This window comes from Dipodomys merriami, unplaced genomic scaffold (genome assembly GCF_024711535.1).
Source record: "Dipodomys merriami isolate MVZ:Mamm:240054 unplaced genomic scaffold, mDipMer1.0.p SCAF_6, whole genome shotgun sequence".
In the NCBI taxonomy this organism is placed as follows: Eukaryota; Metazoa; Chordata; class Mammalia; order Rodentia; family Heteromyidae; genus Dipodomys; species Dipodomys merriami.
Genome location: NW_027206179.1, coordinates 1577988 through 1598723, shown reverse-complemented (window position 1 = coordinate 1598723; position 20736 = coordinate 1577988). Strand labels below are relative to the sequence as shown.

Genomic DNA, 20736 nt, shown 5'->3' with positions numbered 1-20736 from the left:
TGACTGCGCCAGGCCATTCCGGGGCAGGGACGCAGTTCCCCCCCCCGGCCCGGGCCCCCCAGGACGCGAAGATCCCCGTGGAAATTCCTTCGGAACAGCCTGGGCGGCGGGGCGGGCGGTGACCCCGGGAAGGCGCGCGCGTGCCCGGCCCCCCTCCCCTCCCCTCCCCTCCCCTCCCTTCCCGTGCTGCGCCGCGACCTCCCTGGCCCCTCCGCGGTCTCCATGGCGACCGCGCACAACAGGAAGCCTCAGACCCGGCGCCCCGCGGCCCCGCGGCCCCCCCGGCCCCCCCGGCCCCCCATCCCCGACCGTGAGCTCCAGGGGCCCAGCCGCACACCCCGCCCGAGGGCTGCCTCAGTTTCCCCACAGGTGGCATTCCCAGCGCCCTCTGTCCTTCCTCGGGGGCCCAGGACTCAGCGGTGCCTCAGTTTCCCCGGAGGACCGGGGGCTGCAGCAGCGGGGATCCACGCCACGCGGCCGTGGGACTTCCTCTTTTCCCTCCTCCTCTCCCCGCCACCATCGAGACGCCCCCCTCCCCGCGCCCAGAACCGAAAGCGGAAGCGAGGGGGCAGGGGGGGCGCGGGGAGGGGGGCGGGAGGGCGGACGCCGCGTCACCGGGCGGGGGGGGGGGGGGGCAGGTGTCCCGACCTGCTCGCCTCGCTTCTCTGGAAGTCTCCGAGTCACCTGGGCGGGGAGGGAAGGGGCGCAGCGCCAAGCGATGGCGGGGGGGGGCTGCACCCCGAAAGACGAACCCTGTGTGCGCGAGGGGTGGGCGTGTGCGAGGGGTGGGCGCGCCATCCAGACTGGGTTCAGATCTCTTCAAAGCGCCAGCCTCAGTTTACCCTCCCGCGCAATGGACGCGGGGGACAGTTGGGGTGCAGGGGGCGGTGACAATGTCCGGGGCCGGCCGGGGGGGGTCAGGGTGAACCCTGGGGGTTCGGGGTCCCGCCCCTCCGCTCCCGGTGCACGCCCCCCGCGCCCCCCCCCCCCCCCCCGTTGCTTCAGTTGGGAAATTCCGGGGCTGCGCGGGGCTGCGCGGGGCGGGACCCCCCCCCCCCCGGCGGACCGGGCCGCTCTCCCCAAACGGAAATGCCGGAACCCACGTTCCGGGGGGGAAGGCGGGAGGTTTCCGGGAAAGCGGCGGGACCGCCCTTTGGCCCGTGGGGCGGCCGGCTATAAAGGCGGGCGCGCGCGGCCCCGCCGCGGTCCGCACCGAGCGCGCCGCGTCCCGGCTCCCGCGGCCATGGCGCCCGCCCGCCCCGGGCCGCTGCTCCTCGCCCTGATCGCGGCATTGCTTCCAGGTGAGCGGGCCGGGGGACCGGGCGGGACGGGGGTCGGATCCTCAGATCTGGGGTGCAATGGACGATGACCCCCCCCCACACACACCCCTGTCCCCTGAGCCCCGACAGGCCCTTTGCGATTTGGGCAGCTCTCATGAGAAGAGGGTGTGGAAGGGGGGACTTAAAACCACCAATTGCATTAACAGCTAGCCCTGAGTTCAAGTCCTCCCTTGTGTGTGGGGTGGTCTGGGTAGATTTTCTGTGTGTGTGTGTGTCTGTGTGTGTGTGTGTGTGTGTGTGTGTGTGCCACTCCTGGGGCTTGAACTCAAGGACCTGGGCACTGGCCCTGAGCTTTGAGCCACAGTGCCGCTTCTTGCTTCCTCTGCTTCATTGGAAACCTTTCCTCCTCCGCTTCCCCCCCCCCCCCGCTGGCCTCACACCGCCAGCCTCCCTTCTCAGCCTCCTCCTGAGGAGCTGGGATTACAGGCCTGAGCCACCGGTGCCCCCTGCCTAGAGCGCACGGCCTGAGCCACTATGCCGGGCAGGCCAGCGCCTTCGCCGTCCATTTCTCAGCTGTTGGGGAACGTTAGAAAGCCAGACACCCCCCCACCCCCCCCACAGGCCCCACAGCCCCTGACCCCAGGAGTTTGCTCTGGCCCCCATGCTAAGCCACAGGGGGGTGGGGGAAGGGGGTCCCCAAGTACAGACACTCGGCCCCTTCCCTTGGGGAAGTCCAGGCAGGGGGAATTCCAGGAGTGGCTGACTTAATTATGGGCCAAAAGTTAAGACACAGGGCGTCCCAGGACACCCCAAGCCTGCCCTCCCGACTAGAGCCCTGCTAGAGAAGGGGGGGAGGCCGGTGGGGATGGGACTCGGACTTGTGCTCCCCCATCCCCACCTCCCCGCCATTCTTGGAAGTCTTCGCCTTAAAGCAGTTTTCTGAAAAAACTACACCTGTGTGGGGCGTTATGCACGGCCCGGGAAGGAACCTTTTACCAACTGCCAGAACCCAGTTCCTGTTTGTACTCTGAAACTCTGGACTCCCTACTTTACCTGCTTCTTGGGTCTCCAGCTCTGCCCGTTGGTATTGGGCACCGCTTTTCAGCGATGAATCAAATCTGATCTCGGTCTCTGCCTCCCTTCTGTCCTTCTGATCTTTCCGAACGGATCATCTCCAATTGGTTGGTGACCAGATTGCTGTAGCAGCTCTTAGCCAATGTTGATTGGGTAGCTCATGCCTGTAATCCTGGCTTTTCAGATAGACTGAGATTGGAGCACTGAGGTTGGAAGCCAGTCTAGGCAGGAAAGTCTGAGAGGCTCTTTAGCTCCAAATGAACCACTAAAAAACAACCCCCCCCAAAAAAAATACAGAATTGGAGCTGGGGTTCTAGTTATAACAGAGTGCTAGCCTTGAGCATAAAAGCTCAGGGACAGGGCTCGGGTCCTGAGTTCAAGTCCCAGGATTGGCACACACAAAAAAATCATGGGCCCAAGGAATCCTGTAGGAAATAAGAGCAAGAGCCAGATCCTGTTCCTCACATGTGTTTTGTGAAAGAAGTTGCTTGAGAAATGCCTTCTAGCCACTTTTAGCAAAAACTGGGTTGCTCACAATTGTGTGTGTGTGTGTGTGTGTGTGTGTGTGTGTGTGTGTGTGTAGAAATAGAACTTTAGCTATTGGATCTCTGGGAGATTTGCAATCCTCCCCTGTTCCTTCTGTGATTGGAGCCTCCCCCTTCTCCTTGGTGAACATCCAGTCTCCATGTCATCTGAGGACAAGGAATCTGGGGGGAGCGGCAGGGTGGGTTTAGACAGACTTTTCAGGCTATTTTTTGCTGCATTGCTGGGGATGGAACCCAGGGGCTTAGCACATGCCACACAGACGTGGTACCCCAGAGCTACTCCTAGCCCGAAGCGACAGCACTTTATCGCGGCTAGCACTGCCTACGTGACCCTTGTTGGCTTCATTTCCTCTTTTCCCCAGTTGTTCTCTGGACTCCCACTATCCGCCTCAGGACCTTTGCATGTGATGTTCTTTTGCTTGAAATCCCATTTCCCCCTTCTCTGAAAGTCCAGCCCATTCCCATCACTCCGGCCTCTCTGCTCAAATCAGTCACTAAGCCATAAAGCCTGGCTTTCTCTGGCCCTGTCTTGTTTTTGCCAGAGCTCTTATTAACATCGGTTATTAATTATCTTGTTTGCTTTTGACTCTTGCTGTGGGTCTGGCTCACGGCCGCGTGCCAGCACCCAGTCGGTCCTGTCATAGCAACTGATGTGTCTGTCCCGTTTTGCTTCCAGGCCCCAGAGGTGCGCAGCAGTCCACTTCGGTACGCCCCGAGAAGCCCGTCCTGCCCCGAGGGGGGTCCCTGGAGCTCAACTGCAGCGCTCCTTGTGCTGAGCCCAGCGACCTGGGCCTGGAGACACCTTTGCCCAAAATGAATCTGTCTTCTGGGGGCAACTGGAAGCTGTACAAACTGAGTGAAATCAACGAAACCAGCAATCCCATCTGTTACGCTACGTGCCACGGTGTCCAGGTGTCCTCCGAGGCCACCATCACCGTGTACAGTGAGTTTGCTGGACTGAGAAAGCTGGGGTGGGAGGGAATGGTGGCGGAGTCAGGCAGAAGGGACCACGCCTCCAGCGCAAGTCACGCCCCCACCACGGAGCCAATGAGTTATGCCCCCCACCATGGGACCACGCCCTACCCCAAGCGAAGCCACGCCCCTGATGCAGAGCCGCTGCCTCCCACAGTGGAACCAGTCTACAGCTAAGCCACGCCCCCCATGACTGGGCCACACCTCCACAGCTAAGACACGTCCCATACTGCACCAGAGCCACGCCCCCTAGGGCTGAGCCTGTCTCTCAGCCACTGTAGAGAGTCAGTGACATAGTGGTGGTTGGAGCATACAGGGAATAGTATACAACTGTATAAAAGAACAAGGACGTGTCTGTTGCCAGGAGGGACTGCGCTCCTAGGAGCAGCGGGGGACGGGTTGGGGGAAGCTGCATTGGTAAATACAGGAGCCAGAGAAGGAAAAGAAGGAAGAATAATAAATTCTACCTGCAGTCTCAGCTACTCAGGAAGCTGAGGCAGGAGAATGGTTTGACTTCAGGAGTTCGAGACCAGCCTGGGCAACATAGCAAGAACCTACGTCAAAAGGAGGAGGGGGAGAAAGCCAGGTGCTGGGGCTGGGAAGGTGGCTCAGTGGTAAAGTGCTTGCCTCACATGCACGAGGCCCTGGGTTCGATTCCTCAGCACCACATAAACAGAAAAGGCCAGAAATAGCACCATGGCTCAGGTGGTAGAGCGCTAGCCTGGAGCTGAAGAGCTGAGGGACAGCGCCCAGGCCCAGAGTTCAGGCCCCATGACTGACACACACACACGCAGACACACACACCCCAGCCTCTGACCATGAGCTGTACCAGGCTGTGGTGTGGCAGGATCCAAAAAGGGAGGAGCAGACAAATATTTGAAGAATGGAGTGAGCGGGATTTGGTGCAGGACTGAAGGTCAGGCAGGGTCAGGGAGCAGCTGGGAGCTCCCAGGCTCCCCCCAGTTCTGTGTCTTACTTCAGACAGGGAACTGGCCTCAGGGCTGCGGGGTCCCAATTTGTGGGGTCGAGGTTTAAAAGACCTCAAAATTCTATCTGCTACACCTTATAGAAAGTGGTTAGACCTCAGCGCTAGATCTCTGAGAGTTGTCTTGACTTTTATTTTATTTTTTTATTGTGAAAATACTGAACAGAGGGGTTACAATTCCATGGGCAAGATTTGTCTTGACTTTTAATGTGTGTGCCATTCTCATGGACTTTCCTGCCTGGGTTGATTTTAAATCACAGTCTTCAAATCTCAGCCACCTGAGTAGCTAAGATTCCAGGCATGAGCCATGTCTGCCTCTAGTAGCCCTATTTTACAGCTCAGGAAACTGAGGCTCAGAAAGGCCAAGTCACACAAACACAGGCATACAAGTTGGGAATGCCATACAGTTTCTTTGGTTCTGCTCCTCCTTGGCATTATTGGGTAACTTTTTGGGACTTGTGTGTATATGGTGCTGGGAATAGATAGAACCCAGGGCCTTTATTCTTGCCAGGCAAGTGCCCCAAACTAACCCTCAAGTGTCTTTGTGTGTTTGCATGTGTGTGCGTAGTTAGGATTACAAGTGTGAGCCTTCATGCCCAGCCCTCCAGTTTCTTCTTTTAATCTATGCCTTGTGGAGTGAGCTGCTTAGATTTATTTTTATTTACTTATTTATTTTTGTTGGTCGTGGGGCTTGAACTCTGGGCCTGGGCACTGTCCCTCAGCTTTTCAGCTCAAGGCAAGCCCTCTACCACTTGAGCCACAGCGCCACTTCTGGTTTTCTGGTGGTTTATTGGAGATCAGGGTTTCACGGACTGTTCTGCCTGGGCTGGCTTTGAACCGTGATCCTCAGATCTGAGCCTCCTGAGTAGCTAGGATGACAGGCGTGAGCCACCGACGCCCGGCCCAGATTCTTTTCTCCTCGTCAAACATTGTGTCAGTGAGTTAAGAATGTGTTTGTTTCCTGGATAAACACTTGCAGACACTCCATTTTCCCTTGAAGCTCTTGGCATTCCTGCGTGCTTAGGTGGTGTTGCACTGTTTGAAGAAGAAAGTTAAGTTCCCAGACAGGTGTGGCCTGTGTGTCTGCAGCCAGAAGGCTTGGCAAATGTAGGGGACTCACTCCCTCCGCCCCTGTCTCCCTTTCAGGGTTCCCAGAGACGGTGGAGCTGGCCCCCCTGCCCCCCTGGCATCCGGTGGGCCAGAACCTCACCCTGAGCTGCCTGGTGGCGGGCGGGGAGCCCCGGGCCCAGCTCAGCGCGGTGCTGCTCCGCGGGGAGGAGGAGCTGAGCCGGCAGCCCGTGCTGGGGGAGCCGGCCGTGGTCACAGCCACGGTGCTGGCCGGCAGGAGCGATCATGGTGCCAATTTCTCCTGTGCCACGGAACTGGATCTGCAGTCACACGGGCTGGGATTGTTCCAGAACACCTCGGCCCCCAGGCAGCTGCGAACCTTCGGTGAGGCATTGGGAAAGGGTGGGCTTCCTGGATTGAGGGTAGGGAACCCTAGCTTGGGGGTATTGAGAAGTCATGCTTGGCTTGTAGAAGTTTCTGGAAGGAATATTGCCTTTGGCCAGGGGCTGAGCTGCTGGTGGCTGCAGGCTCTCGTGGGAGAAGCTGACCCTCCTTAAAGGGTTTACGTAATCAGGGTGGCCCAGGTGTTAGATCTCCAGGTAGGAGAATCTTCCAGAAAGCCAGTGAGCAGGCCTCTGATCGCGCCCACCGTTTCTCCGCAGTCCTGCCGATGAATCCCCCGCAACTTTCCATGCCGCCCGGGGTCCTGGAGGTGCCCGTGGCCCTGGAGGCTGGCACCCGGCAGCGCGTGGGCTGCTCGCTGGACGGACTGTTCCCGGCCTTGGAGGCCCAGATACACCTGGAGCTGGGGGGCGAGAGGCTGAACTCCACCACGGCCTACAGCCAGGACTCTGTGTCAGCCACGGCCACAGTGGAGGTGACAGCGGACCAGGGGGGCCCCCAGAGCCTGCTGTGTGCGGTCAGCCTGGGGAACCGGACTCGGCAGACCCAGAGGACAGTGACCGTCTACAGTAAGGAGGGGCGGGGCTTCGTCAGAGGCGTGGCCTAGAGTGGGGCGGGGCTACGCTGGAGGTTTAGTCGGGATTGAGTGATTTTTGGAGGTGTAGTCTGCAGTAGGCGGGGCTCTTCAGGAGGCCCAGTCTGACTGGATAGGGCCTCCTTGGGGGCGTGGTCTGTTGCTTTGGGGGCGGGGCCTGACGCTAGAGGGAGCCTGGATTGGCAGAGCCTGCACCACGAGTGGGCTTCCTATGGAGGCGTGGCCTGGAAGTGGTGGATTTCAGCGGGGCGTGGCCCGGCTCTAGGGCGTGGCTGTGTGGGTGTCGCTGTGGACAGGGCCAGATCTGTGGCATGAGCGGGAAGGCTTTCAATAGGGAAGACGACCAAGGACCAGGGCTGGGGCTCACTGTGCGCCCCACCCACAGGCTTCCCCAGTCCCAACCTGACCCTGAGCCAGCCCGAGGTGTCGGAAGGGAACCTGGTGATGGTGTCCTGTGAAGCCCCAGCTGGAGCTCGAGTGACCCTGAGCAGCGCCCCAGCCGAGCCGCCGTCCGCCAAGGCCCAGTTCCACATGAACGCCAGCGCCGAGGATCATGGGCGTCGCTTCTCTTGCTCTGCTGAACTGGAGGTGTCTGGGCAGGTGTTGTACAAGAACCGGACCGTGGAGCTCCGTGTCTTGTGTGAGTGGGGCGTCTGGAGACAATGAGCCAGCCCTGTGCTGGGGGGGTGGGGTCCTGGCCACACCCCTCCAGCCTAAGATGGGGAGGCGGGTCCTTCACCTGCTTGCTTCATCTGCCCTTCATCTTGCTTCCTTTTTTTTTCTTCTTCTCCTCTAGATGGCCCCCGACTAAACGAGAGAGACTGCTTGGGCAACTGGACTTGGGAAGAGGGGTCCTCTCAGACTCTGATCTGCCAAGCTTGGGGGAACCCAGCCCCGCATCTGAGCTGTAATCGGACAAATGATGGCGCTCCACTGCCCATCGGAGACTTGAGGCCGGTCAAGCAGGGACACGCTGGCACTTACCTGTGCCGGGCAGTGAGCTCCCGAGGGGCGGTCACCCGCGAGGTGGTCCTGAAAGTGATCAGTGGTGAGTATCTCAGTGTGCACAGCTGGCAAGGGTGGGCTGTGAGGCCTGCTCCCCAACACCCCCCCTCAACCCTTCTCCTGCCTCCTCTGGACAGGCGTGAACTTAGTAGTCATCATCCTGGTGACCATCGGACTGACCTTGGGCGCTGTGGCCATCGGTGCTTACCTTTACAACCGGCAGCGAAAGATCCGGAAGTACAAGCTACAAAAGGCTCGCGAAGCCGCGGCCCTGAAACTGAAGGCGCAGGCCACGCCCCCCGGTGCCCCGCCCACCTCCGGGGACCCCCTGACTGGCTGCACTGCTGGTGAATTGAACTGAACGGCAGACCTGCGTGTCACTTAGCCACAGCCACTCCTCAGGGTGACAGAGGCCAGGGGCCGTGGCCTCCTGATGCTTGCAGCATTGGGGGGGGTCAAGACAGCCTCACCCCTTGGGCCCTTCCCCCCCACCCCCCCAGGCCAACAAGCTGACCTGTAGTGTTGAGACTGAGCCAAAAGAAGTCAGGATCAGACCTGGAAACCTGACCTGGGTGGACAGAAGGAGGCAGATGGAGATGGAGATCTTGTAAAAATGGCCACGTGGGCCCTACAGCCAGGAAGCACTGTAATCACCTTCTACTGCCTGGCCTGAGGCCCCCATGGCCCAAAGGGACAAGTGACCCCAGATGCAATCTCAGATGTCCAGCCTTCCTTGGACCCAGGCCGGCTCAGGCCCTGCTGTCAGTTGACTTGTCCCCAGCTCCCCATGATAATGTATTTATTATTTTGTGATGTTTCTTCTATTTATTGAGTACCTTCCATGGAAGCTAGAAAGATGTCCACAGGTAACGCAGATCCTCTGTCTTTATGGGATACCCAGCCTGTTGGAGTTGAGCCGGTGGCTCACGCCTGTCTTCCTAGCTACTACCCAGGAGGCTGAGATCTGAGGATCCTGGTTCAAAGCCAGTCCAGGCAGGAAAGTACCTGAGACTCTTATCTCTAATTCACCACCAAAAAGCCAGAAGTGGAGTTGTGGCTCAAATTAGTAGAGCACTAGCCTTGAGCAAAAGAGCTCAGGGACAGCACCCAGGCCCATCACTGACAAAAAGAAAAAAAAGAGATCATGTGGGGCTGGGATTTTCATTCCATTGACTGAGCTGCTTGGAGATGAGCTTTTTGTTTTTAATTTTCTTTCTTTCTTAAAAATTAAAAATCAGCCAGGCAAGTGGTGGCTCACACCTGTAATCCCAGAAACTCAGGAGGCTGAGATCTGAGGATCCCGATTCAAAGCTAGCCCAGGCAGCAAAGTTCAAGAGCCTCTTATCTCCAATAAACCACCAGAAAACCGGAAGTGGCGCTGTGACTCAGATGGTAGGGCACTAGCCTTGAGCTGAAGAGCTGAGGGACAGTGTTCAGGCCGAGTTCAAGCCCCACTACCGACAAAAATAAATAAATAAAAATCAAGCAGAGCCCTGTGGCTCAGGCCCCAGTTTTGGCGTGTGCGCGCGCGCACACACACACACACACACACACACACCAGACACAAAAGCACTATATGGCCTCACCATAGACCATAGTTACGTGGTCCGTGGCCATTCCCAGAGCCTTTTCCTGTGCCCCTTTTCCAGCCCTGGTACTTCCAGCCATCTTCCTCACCCACGTCTCTGCCAGCATTCACAGTGCCTAAACAGGGGTGCCCAGCGCTTGGCAGCTCAAGTCTGGAGTCCCAGTCAGGTGATCTGCCTGAGCTTGCCCATTTTCATCTCAGTTGGACCATGCTTGGGGAGAATTCTGCAGTTCCACTTCCTGCATTGATCAAACCCCCCCAAGCAGTGTGTGTGGGGGGGGGGCTGCACGCGCCCCTCTCCCAGCTTGGAGCACCCTTCCACACCCCCCCCAGCTCTGGAAACTTCCTTGGTGCCAATAAAGCTTTTTGATGGGCTTCAGCTTGGAGGCAGGTGTCACTTCCGTTCCAGTTCTTTCTAAGCTGCTTGGTGGAGGCCCTTGAAGGCTCACTTCCTTCTGGAAGCAAAAGCAAAAACCCCTGAGGCGGCCATCCCAGAGCTAGGACTTAAATTAAAAAAAAAAAAATAATAATCTTTGGGGAAAACCAAAGACTCTTGACCAGGAAACTGCAATACCATTTTGGATCTGGATTGGAAGGGTGGTTGTGTGTGTGTGTGTGGGGGTTCCCTACCTCTTAGGGGCCTCCAGTTCCTCTCCAGGGCGGGTCTGCAAAGGTGGGGCTCCAGGCCTCTTTATCTCCAGCGCCAGCCTGGGCTCCCTCGGCTCTGGGCCCCTCTGGGGTAGGCTCCCGGCCATGAGGCCTACGTTTCTGTGGCTCCCTTTTCTGCTGGCGGCCGCCTACCCGGGAGAGGGGGGCAGCCATCGGGATCCGCGGCACGCCCAGGGGTATGGAGTGAGCCCCTCCGCCGCCTCGGGGCCCTCGGGGCCCTTCTGGGTGCGTTTAACCCCGAAGCTGGCGGAGGTGCCGCCCGGGGCCTCGGTGTGGCTGAACTGCAGCCACAGCTGCCCCCTGCCGGCGACGCCCAGCCTGCGCACCCGGCTGCGGCGGGGCCCGGCGCTCGAGGGTCCGGGCTGGGTCCGCTACCAGCTGCTGGAGGTGAGAGCCTGGAGCTCCAGCGCCGTCTGCCTCGTCACCTGCGCGGGACACACGCGCCAGGCCACGGCCAGGATCAACGCTTACAGTGAGGATCCCAGGGTTCGAGGCCCGGGGAGGACTGAGGGGGGGTGAGGGAAAGGAGGAGGGAGGAGGGGGGCGCCCGCGGACCTCCTGGAGGACCCCTCCGCCTTCTGCCCTGCCTTAGAGCGGCCGCGCAGCGTGATCCTGGAGCCTCCGGTGCTCGAGGGCCGCCAGTACACCCTGCGCTGCCACGTGACGCACGTGTTCCCCGTGGGCTTCCTGGTGGTGAGCCTCCGGCGCGGCGGCCGGCTCATCTACTCCGAGAGCCTGGAGCGTTTCCAGGGTCCCGATCTGGCCAATGTCACCCTGACGCACGTGGTGCCCGCCAGGCCCCACGACTTCTGGCAACGCTGGACGTGCCACGCGCGCCTCAATCTCGATGGCTTGGTGATCCAGAGCAACTCCGCCCCGGTCACGCTGCTCCTCCTGGGTGAGGACCCCTCCCTGGCCCAGGGGGAGGCTGGGGGGGTGGTGGCCGGGAAGGGAGGGCATCTTCCTTCCTAATCCTCACCTCGCATCCTCAGCTCAGAGCCGCACCACAGCCCTGGCCTCCACTTCCATCGTCGTCGTGGTAGGAATTTTTCTCGGTGTGGGAGTTGTCTCCTTGTGCAAGTACCTGGCCATGCAGCCGCGGGCAGAGACAGGGGTGTTCTAGGCCAGCTGAGCGGGAAGAACCTTGCTCTGCCATCAGTAAAACCTTGATGGGCCAGTGGTTTGGTCTCCTTTATTTGTTTATTGTGCTGGGTTTGAATGCAGGGCTTGGGTTCAGGCCCTGCGCTTTTTTCCACTCAAGGCTGATGCTCTACCACGTGAGCCACAGCTCCACTTCCAGCTTTTTGGTGAGCAAACTGGGAGGTCAGGCATCCGGGACTTTGTCTCCCCACCTGGTCTCCAGCCAGGATCCTCAGATCTCAGTCTCCTGAGGGACCTAGAATGACAGAGGTGAGCCACCGAAGCAGCCCCACACTTTGTCCTCTTCATTTTGGGCCCTGCTTTTTTTTTTTTTCTCCCGAATTCCTTGTTTCCTTCAAATACCTAAGATTTCTGCATCAAGATCCACACGGGCTGGGCGCTGGTGGCCTATAATCCTAGTTACTCAGGAGGCTGAGAGCTGCGGATCGCGGTTCGAAGCCAGCCCGGGTAGCAAAGCTTGTGAGATTCTATCTCCAATTAGTGGCTCAAGTGGTAGAGTGCGAGGCTTGAGGGGAAAAAAAAGGGGGGGACTCAGGGACAACACCCAGCCCGAGAGCTGAAGCCCCAGGACTGGCAAAAGAAACAAAGAAGCACGCGCGGGTCTCAGAGCCCCCTTTCAGCGTTTGCAGACCACGTAGTAAAAGTTCCTGCGCCCTCATCCCAGGGTGGAGCGGACGAGCCGAGCAATAGGTGTAGGGAAGGCGGGGCCACGGCACGTCTCTTCCTGATTGGCCCTGCCGCTACTCTCACCAGCTCTGATTGGACGCCAAGTTTCCTCTGCCCGCCCCGCCCACCCCTTCCACTTTACTCCCAGCGCGGTTATCAGCGGGAGGAGCTGGGGGGCGGGGGGGGGACGAGGTCACTCCTGGGTGGGTGGGGGTTCACATGAAATAACGAGAGAGACCGAGGGCGTGAAACCCCAGAGGGAGGAGAGACTCGGAGAGTTGGTGCACATGGGACGGCGATGTTTGGGGAGCGCCCGGGAGCCGGGACGGGCGTCCGGGATGGGTGGGGAGCGAGGCGGGGCCGGTGTCACCGCCGCTCTCGGGGTCTCGCTCGGACGCCGGAGCCAGCCGGACCCGCGCCGAGGACCGGGCGGGTGGGGGCTGCATGTGGAGGGGGTGGGGGGGTCCAGATCTCCCCTCTGCCCCCCCACCATCCCGGGAGGCGCCTTCCGGGGCTCACCCCCGCCGAGGGGGCCGCGCTCGTGCCCGCTGCACGCTGGGTAAACGCAGACCCCGGAGCCCAGCCGACTGGCACTGTAGACGCCCGCGAACCGACGCGGCGCGCGCGCACACGCGTGTCCCCGCCCCCCACCCCCGCCGCGATCGCGTGCCGGAGCGGGAGGGAATCCTCATCCTCCGGTGTGTGTGTGGGGGGGGGGTCGGGGGTCCAAGAAGGATCCGTGAAACGCAGGCGCCGCCCCATCCTCCGCTAGAACCGCCCTTCCCCCCGCGCGGCTCACGCTAGCCCCCCATCAATCCCCGTAAGGGGCGCGGTGGGCGGAGCTAAGGCCAGAGGGGCGGAGCTTCGAGTCCGGCGCGTGAACCGAGCCTCGGAACCCGGGGGTCGGTGGACGGGGGTGGGGTGGGGGGGTGGGTAGGGCCACCCCGCATCTCCCTCCCTCCACGCCTCCCCCCTCCCCCAGGGATGACTGCAGACGACCGGGGCCGACCTCCAACGTAGACCCCGGGGGCTCGCGCGCTGCCGCCGGCTGGATCTCACCGAGGCCTTGGAGCCCCGCACACGCTCGCCTCCCGCCCGCCCCCCATCCCTCCCTCCCCGCCGCCTCTGCCGCCGCCCCCTCCTTGGAAACCAAGTTACCAACGTTTAAACCAATCCCCGAGCGCAAGTCGGCCTCCCCCACACTGCACCCGCCGCGCCGCGCCGCGCCGTCCGCCAGCCCGGCTCGTCGCTCGCGCTCCCTCGCCTCTGCGCTCCCCCCACGGCGGCGGCGATGCCAGGGCCTTCGCCAGGGCTGCGCCGAGCGCTACTCGGCCTCTGGGTTGCCTTGGGCCTGGGGATCCTCGGCCTCTCAGGTAAGGAGAGCCCGCCGCCGCCGGGGCGCGGGTGGACCGGGCGGGGGCGGAGTTGCCGGACCCGAGGGGCGGCCCCAGGCCCCTCCCGGCTCCGCCCTCTCCGCGCTCCCACGCTTCGGCCCCCCACCTTGAGCCAGGTCTTTACCCCTGTCCCCTCCCCCCCCACACATACACAACACACCCCGAGAGCCAGCCTTCCGACTCCCTGCTCGCCCCAGATCGCTCCCCTCTAACCCGCTTCGACATGCGGGGCGCTCTCCAGCACCCGGTCCCGCGCCCCGAGGGCCGCGACGCTCCCCTGTCCCCGCCCCTCCGGCTTGGGGCTGCACCTCGGTGCGCGGACTGGCATTTTCCTTACTCGCGATCGGCAGAGAGACCCCATCTCAACTCTCAGGGTTCAGAACAGAAGCGGTGTTTGAAACGCTCCGCCTTGGAGCCCTGGCGGCTGGGTCCCGGGGCCCCGAGGCTGCTTTCCACGCTCTCTACCTAGGCTGGGGGGGGTCCTCCTTCGTCCTTGACCCAACCCCATCTCCTTTGCTTTCACCCCGATCTCTCTCCCCCTTCTCCTGGCGATGTGCCAGGATGTTAAGAATCCGTCTGCGTCCCATCCCCCCCACTGAGAATCGCCTGTCTCCCAACGAGCCTCTAAGACCCCATCTTTCCTCTCCCCACTTCCTCTCCCTTATATTTTTTCCCCACCCCTTCCTTGGAGTCTTTTGGGTCCGTCCTTTCTGGGAAGCCCCCCCCCCATTTGGCCTGGTGTGTGTGTGGGGGTGATGGCTAAGATCTTGCGGAGTTGGCTGAGCCCGCGTCCCCCCCCCCGCCCCGGGGCAGCAGCGGTCGCCCAGGAGCCCTTCTGGGCGGACTTGCAGCCGCGCGTGGCGCTGGTGGAGCGCGGGGGTTCGCTGTGGCTGAACTGTAGCACCAACTGCCCGCGGCCGGAGCGCGGCGGCCTGGAGACCTCGCTGCGTCGGAACGGCACCCAGAGGGGGCTGCGCTGGCTGGCGCGGCAGCTCGTGGACATCCGCGAGCCGGAGAGCCAGCCCGTCTGCTTCTTCCGCTGCGCGCGCCGCACGCTCCAGGCGCGTGGGCTCATTCGCACTTTCCGTGAGTTTCCGGGTGGTCACGAGGCGACTCCACTACGCTTCCTCCCCTCCCAGGCCCCACCCTCGGGGGCGGGGCGAGGAGGAGGAGACGACGCGAGCTCCTCCCTCCCCGGAGGCCCCACCCCCTCGGAGGCCCCAGGCCCTCCTCCCCAGCACCTTCCCACCCCACCTCGTCTCCCCAAATCCCAGCGTTTCCCTCCTCTCCCCGCCACCCCCGATTACAGAGCGACCCGATCGCGTGGAGCTGGTTCCGCTGCCTGCCTGGCAGCCCGTGGGGGAGAACTTCACCCTGAGCTGTAGGGTCCCCGGCGCCGGACCCCGGGGAAGCCTCACGCTGTCTCTGCTGCGGGGCACCCAGGAGCTGATCCGCCGTCGTTTCTCCGGGGAGCCGCCCCGAGCGCGGGGCGCGGTGCTCACCGCCACCGTCCTGGCGCGGAGGGAGGATCATGGTGCGAATTTCTCCTGCCGTGCCGAGCTGGATCTGCGGCCGCACGGCCTGGGATTGTTCGCAAACAGCTCAGCCCCTAGAGAGCTCCGAACTTTCGGTGGGTCGGTGGAGAGCCCTCCCGCGCGGGGCGGGCGGGCGAGGCCGCTCGGCAGGGCCTGTCCGTCTTGCGTCCCTGCGCAGTTCTGAAGCTCACCCTCTGCTCTCCCCGCTCCCCCCCCAGCTCTGCCGCTTGACCCCCCGCACCTCACCGCTCCCCGGCTCTTAGAAGTCGGCTCCGAGAGGCCTGTGAGCTGCAGCCTGGACGGGCTGTTTCCAGCCTCAGAGGCTGAGGTTTACCTCGCGCTGGGAGACCAGAGGCTCAGTCCTGATGTCACCCTCCAGGGCGACGCCCTGAGGGCCACCGCCACCGCCGCCGCCGGCCACGAACACGAGGGCACTAGGCAGCTAGTGTGCAACGTGACTTTGGGGGGCGAGAGCCGCGAGACCTGGGAAAACGTGACTGTCTATAGTAAGAGCCATTGAGGCGGCTGGGGGTGGAGCTACAGGAACGAAGGGGCGTGGCGAGGAGTGGGCGGGGCCCAGAGGCGGGGCCTCGGTTTGCCTGCAGCCAATGGGAAGGTTCTGGCGTGCAGCAGGCGGGGCTTAACGGGTGGGCGGAGCCTACCCGCGCAGGCTCCCAGCCAATGCCCGCCCGCAGGCTTCCCAGCGCCCCGCCTGGCGTTGAGCGACCCTAACGCGCCCGAGGGGCATTTGGTCACCGTGACTTGCACTGGCGGGGCTCAGGCGCGGGTCACGCTGGAGGGAATTCCAGCGGCTGTCCCGGGACAGCCGGTCCAGCTGCAAATCAACGTCACCGAAGACGACGACAAACGTGACTTCTTCTGTGATGCCGCCCTCGAGGTGGACGGGGAGACGCTGAGCAAAAATGAGAGCGCCGAGCTTCGCGTCCTGTGTAAGTCGGTGCCAACCCCTCGCCCCGCCATCCCGGGCGACTCCAAGGACCTGCCCGGGGCGGGGGGAGCGGGGGCCGGGTCCTGACCCCGTCGTGGACGAGGGGATCATTGCAAAAGAGCCCCCTGTGCCCCATGTCCCCGCCCGCAGATGCTCCCCGGCTGGACGACTCCGGCTGTCCCAGGAGCTGGACGTGGCCCGAGGGCCCCGAGCAGACGCTGCGCTGCGAGGCCCGCGGGAACCCCGCGCCCGCGGTGCACTGCGCGCGCCCCGACGGCGGGGCGGTGCTGGCGCTGGGCCTGCCCGGGCCCGTCACCCGCGCGCTCGCCGGCACCTACCGCTGCACGGCGGCCAATGCGCAGGGCCAGGCGGTCAAGGACGTGACGCTGACCGTGGAGTGTGAGTAGGGACCCGGGGTGCACCTCCTCCGGTTTTCTATGTCTTTAAAGAGTCAGAGTCTTTTGGGGGGCAGTAGTGTGTGTGTCTGTGTGTCCGTGTGTGTGCTGGGGCTTGAACTCAGGGCATGCGTGAATGCCATCCCTGAGCCTTTTCATTCAAGCCTGGTGCTGTACCACTTGAGCCACTACTCCACTTCCGGCTTTTTGGTGGTTAAAATTGGAGATAAGAGTCTCATGGACTTTCCTGCTTTTGAACTTTGATCCTAGATCTCAGCCTCCTGAGTAGCTGGGATTACAGCCTTGAGCCACTGGTGCCCAGCTAAGTATACGAGTTTGAATTTAATGCTTGGTAGGCCGGAAGTCTAACCTCTTTTTGGCTTTAGTTATGATGTCTCGCTCTTCGTCCATCCCCTGTCCTTACCCTGCCCCCCCCCCCTTTCTTGGTTTCTTGGGGATCTGGCTAACTTTTTATGCTGGCTGGCCTGGGACTTTAATCCTCTGAATCTCCACCTTCCAAGTAGTTGGGATTACAGAGGTGCACTACCATGCCCAGCCTTTGGGCAGCATTTTGGGGATGGGAAGAGGCTGCTGAGCAACAAGATTTGGGCAACATTTTGAGAAAGGATGAAGGGAAGGGGGAAGGCGTGTCCATAGATTGGGGCGTGGTGGTGGGCGGAGTCTGCCAAAGCTGGGCTGAAGACTGGGAGGAGGGACCAATGGTCGAACTGAAGAAAAAGAGACTCCTCCCCTTACTGCCCAAGCATGGACTAAACCTTTCCTCTTGGCCTTGGGATGCAGCAAAAGATTACATAGGGACCAAAGATGGATCTCAGCCAGGCCAGGCGCAGGTGACTCACACCTTTTAAATCCTAGCTCCTCAGGAGTCTGAGATCTGAGGATCACAGTTCAAAGCCAGCCTAGACAGGAAAGTTCTGTATGACTCTTCTCTCCAATTAACTACCCACAAAAGTCAGACATGGAGCTGTGACTGGAGTGGTACAGCACTAGCCTTGAGCACAAAGAGGCTGTGGGGGGGGAGGGGAGCAGTGCCCAGGCCCTGAGTTCAAGCCCCAAGACCGGCCTCCTCCCCTCTTCTCCCCCCTGCCAAAAATCAGTCTCTTAGAAACCCCAAAGATATGTACGGCCCTCTTCTAGACGCACCGGCGCTGGACAGTGTGGGCTGCCCCGAACGTCTTACGTGGCTGGAAGGAACAGAGGCGTCGCTGAGCTGTGTGGCCCAGGGGGTCCCGCCGCCCCACGTGAGCTGCGTGCGCCCCGGGGAGGTGGCCAGGGTCGAGGGGCGCCTGCGGGTCGCCCGGGAGCACGCGGGCACGTACCGCTGCCAGGCCACCAACGCCCGAGGCGCAGCAGCCAAGAACGTGGTTGTCACCGTGGAATGTGAGCATCGCGGTGCGGGGGCCCGCGGGGACCCATCCCCGCCGCCCGGGGCTCCCTGCCGGTCCCCTGAGCCGCCCTCTGCCTTCCTTGGTCCCCAGATGGCCCTCGTTTTGAGGAGCTGAGCTGCCCCAGCAACTGGACCTGGGTGGAAGGGTCTGGAAAGCTGTTTTCCTGTGAGGTGGACGGGAAGCCGGAGCCAAGCGTGGAGTGCGTGGGACCCGAGGGTGCCAGGGAGGGGGTGGCGCTGCCGCTGGCCTTCTCCAACCCGGAACCCCGGAACCCCGGGAGCCCCAGCGACCCGACGCCCGGCGTCTACCTCTGCAACGCCACCAACCGGCACGGCTCGGCCATCAAAACCGTCGTCGTGAGCGCGGAGTGTGAGCGGGGCCCAGATGGGCGGGGGAGGAAGGGGGGGACCCCCGCTTCCCCCCACCCCAACACCTCTCTCTGACGCCGCCTCCCTCTCGCCCTCCCACCCCGTGGCTTCACCGCAGCACCGCCTCAGATGGATGAGTCCAGCTGTCCAAGTCACCAGACGTGGCTGGAAGGGACGGAGGCCGCGGCGCTGGCCTGCGCCGCCCGGGGCCGCCCCGCCCCGCGCGTGCGCTGCGCCAGGGACGGCGCGGCGCGGCCCGAGCGGCAGCGCGTGTCCCGCCAGGACGCGGGCACCTACCACTGTGTGGCCACCAACGCCCACGGCACGGACTCCAGGACCGTCACCGTGGGCGTGGAATGTGAGTGAGCCCCCCACGCGGGAGGGAGGGGCTCCTGCCGAATCCGCGGGGATGCTGGGGGTGTGGGGGGAAATCGGGGCGCCCAGCAAGCTGGGTCCTTCTCAAAACCCGACCAGTGCTGGGCGCCGGTGGCTCACGCCTGTGGTCTCAGCTACTCAGGAGGCTGAGGGCTGAGGATCACAGTGGGAAGCCAGCCTGGGCAGCCTGGGCTGGGAACGTCCTTGAGAAGCTCATCTCCGATTCAACAGCCAAGTACTGGAAGTGGAGTTGTGGCTCAAGTGGTAGAGCACCAGTCTTGAGTGAAAAAGTGCAGGGACCGGGCCCAGGCTCCGTGCTCCAGCCCCAAACCCGCCGCAGAAGGGAAAGAAAAAGAAAAATGCTTAGCCCAGCACGGGTGGCTCACCCTGTCATCCCAGCTTCTCAGGAGGCTGAGGTCTGAGGATCCCAGTTCAAAGCCAGCCCGGGCAGGAAATTCCCTGAGACTCTTTATCTCCCATGAACCACAAGAAAACCTGAAGTGGCGCTGTGGCTCAAGTGGTAGAGCGCTCGCCTGGAGCAAAAAGAGCCTCAGGGACAGTGCCTAGGCCCTGAGTTCAAGCCCCAGTACTGACATTAATCAATCAATCAATTAATCAATCAATAAGGGGCTGGGAAGGTGGCTCAGTGGTAGAGCGCTTGCCTCGCATGCATGAGGCCCTGGGTTCGATTCCTCAGCACCCCATAAGCAGAAAAAGCCGGAAGTGGCGCTGTGGCTCAAGTGGTAGAGCGCTAGCCTTGAGCTGAAGAGCTGAGGGACAGCGCCCAGGCCCAGCGTTCAGGACCACGACCGACAAAAGAACAAGCAAACCACCTTTTATCCGACGGCGGGGGAGGGCTGCGATGGGAGACCCCAGTTCCGCCTCCCCATCACCGGAGGGTGGCCTTGGATTGCGTAGGACGGACCCGGGCACGTTTGATCACCCCACCCCCGCGTTCGTCCCCCGCAGACCGGCCGGTGGTGGCCGAGCTGGCCGCCTCTCCCCCGAGCGTGCGACCCGGCGGGAACTTCACCCTGACTTGCCGCGCCGAGGCCTGGCCTCCCGCCCAGATCAGCTGGCGCGCGCCCCCGGGGGCGCTCAACCTCGGCCTGTCGAGCAACAACAGCACCCTGAGCGTGGCCGGCGCCCTGGGCAGCCACGGCGGCGAGTACGAGTGCGCAGCCACCAACGCGCACGGGCGCCACGCGCGGCGCATCACGGTGCGCGTGGCCGGTAAGTGGGGCGGGGGGCGTGGCCGCAGAGGGGGCGTGGCCAGGGAGAGGGGCGGAGTCTAGCGGGGTGGAGCCTACGTGAGGGCGGGGCCTCCTGCACGCACTCAAGGATGAGACCCAGCCAGGCGCGCGGCCTGTCATCCTAGCTACTCAGGAGGCTGAGATCTGAGGATCACAGTTCAAAGCCAGCCCGAGCAGGAAGGCCCGTGAAACGCTTATTTCTAATTAAGCAGCAAAATGTCAAGCTGGAGGCATTGTCTCGAGTGGTAGAACACCAATGGAGCTGGCTACACACACACCACCAATAACACCACCTTATATTCCCATGGCAGGTGCACGAGGCCTGCCCTCGAGCTCGTGGCATGGGGTGGCTCGGAGTGGCGGGTGGGGGGGGAGCCCCGATCGGTGAGGGTGTCCCCCCCACTCCCCGTCCCCCAGGTCCCTGGCTGTGGATCGCTGTGGGGGGCGCGGCCGGGGGCGCGGTGCTGCTGGCGGCGGGGGCCGGCCTGGCCTTCTACGTGCAGTCCACGGCCTGCAAGAAAGGCGAATACAACGTGCAGGAGGCCGAGAGCTCGGGCGAGGCCGTGTGTCTCAATGGCGCAGGCGCAGGTGCCGGGGGCGCAGGCGCAGACGGGGGCGCCGAGCAGGGGGGCGCGGCCGAGTCCCCCGAGGGAGGCGAGGTCTTCTCCATCCAGCTGACGTCGGCCTGAGCCTGCACCCCTCTCCCCGCGGGCCGGGGGCCGCCCCCTCCCAGACGCACACGGTGGGGGGGGCTTATTTATTGTGGTATTTATTCAACTTCAGGGGCCTCACCACCCCATTTTCTACCCATCCCCCAATAAAGTTTTTATAAAGGATTGTCTGGAGGCCATCTCTGCTTCTCTCTGCCACGAGGTGGAATCCTGAGGTCAATTCAGTGAACAAAGAACAGCTGGGTGCCAGTGGCTCGCACCTCTGAGCCTAGCCACTCAGGAGGCTGAGATCTGAGGACGGAGGTTCGAAGCCAACCCAGGTAGGAAAGTCTGTGCTTTATTTTCTTCTTCTGTCTGTCGTAAGGCTGGAAGTCTGG

At 62.2% G+C, this 20736-nt stretch overlaps 3 protein-coding genes across 4 annotated transcripts; all 3 read left to right on the top strand.

Annotated features, from left to right (window-relative positions):
* Positions 1-1193: 1193 nt before the first annotated feature.
* Positions 1194-8739, top strand: Icam1 (intercellular adhesion molecule 1). The gene is made up of 7 exons (XM_070002303.1): positions 1194-1301; positions 3576-3842; positions 6003-6308; positions 6587-6895; positions 7307-7561; positions 7718-7969; positions 8064-8739. The coding sequence occupies exons 1-7, from the start codon at positions 1244-1246 to the stop codon at positions 8285-8287; spliced, it is 1671 nt and encodes a 556-aa protein (XP_069858404.1). The 5' UTR covers positions 1194-1243; the 3' UTR covers positions 8288-8739.
* Positions 8740-10197: 1458 nt separating this feature from the next.
* On the top strand, positions 10198-11353 carry Icam4 (intercellular adhesion molecule 4 (Landsteiner-Wiener blood group)). Its single transcript, XM_070001842.1, has 3 exons — positions 10198-10655; positions 10776-11081; positions 11176-11353. Exons 1-3 carry the CDS (start codon positions 10268-10270, stop codon positions 11304-11306), a joined length of 825 nt encoding a protein of 274 aa, XP_069857943.1. The 5' UTR covers positions 10198-10267; the 3' UTR covers positions 11307-11353.
* Positions 11354-13004: 1651 nt separating this feature from the next.
* On the top strand, positions 13005-20512 carry Icam5 (intercellular adhesion molecule 5). Of its 2 annotated transcripts, none has more exons than XM_070002302.1 (11): positions 13005-13383; positions 14221-14490; positions 14714-15034; positions 15158-15445; positions 15635-15889; positions 16039-16287; positions 17442-17684; positions 17783-18061; positions 18179-18418; positions 19405-19668; positions 20106-20512. In XM_070002302.1, the coding sequence occupies exons 1-11, from the start codon at positions 13302-13304 to the stop codon at positions 20375-20377; spliced, it is 2763 nt and encodes a 920-aa protein (XP_069858403.1). In that variant the 5' UTR covers positions 13005-13301; the 3' UTR covers positions 20378-20512. The 2 variants fall into 2 exon arrangements, with proteins under 2 accessions (XP_069858403.1, XP_069858402.1); XM_070002301.1 differs by having other exon boundaries at positions 14218-14490.
* Positions 20513-20736: the final 224 nt, after the last annotated feature.

Coding starts and splice junctions, on each gene's coding strand:
- Icam5 (XM_070002301.1), top strand. CDS start 13,302: ATGCCAGGGCCTTCGCCAGGGCTGCGCCGAGCGCTACTCGGCCTCTGG. Junction 17,685..17,782: donor CGTGGTTGTCACCGTGGAAT/GTGAGCATCGCG, acceptor CTTGGTCCCCAG/ATGGCCCTCGTTTTGAGGAG. Junction 19,669..20,105: donor CATCACGGTGCGCGTGGCCG/GTAAGTGGGGCG, acceptor CCCGTCCCCCAG/GTCCCTGGCTGTGGATCGCT.
- Icam4 (XM_070001842.1), top strand. CDS start 10,268: ATGAGGCCTACGTTTCTGTGGCTCCCTTTTCTGCTGGCGGCCGCCTAC. Junction 10,656..10,775: donor GGCCAGGATCAACGCTTACA/GTGAGGATCCCA, acceptor GCCCTGCCTTAG/AGCGGCCGCGCAGCGTGATC. Junction 11,082..11,175: donor GGTCACGCTGCTCCTCCTGG/GTGAGGACCCCT, acceptor TCGCATCCTCAG/CTCAGAGCCGCACCACAGCC.
- Icam1 (XM_070002303.1), top strand. CDS start 1,244: ATGGCGCCCGCCCGCCCCGGGCCGCTGCTCCTCGCCCTGATCGCGGCA. Junction 7,562..7,717: donor CGTGGAGCTCCGTGTCTTGT/GTGAGTGGGGCG, acceptor CTTCTCCTCTAG/ATGGCCCCCGACTAAACGAG. Junction 7,970..8,063: donor GGTCCTGAAAGTGATCAGTG/GTGAGTATCTCA, acceptor TCCTCTGGACAG/GCGTGAACTTAGTAGTCATC.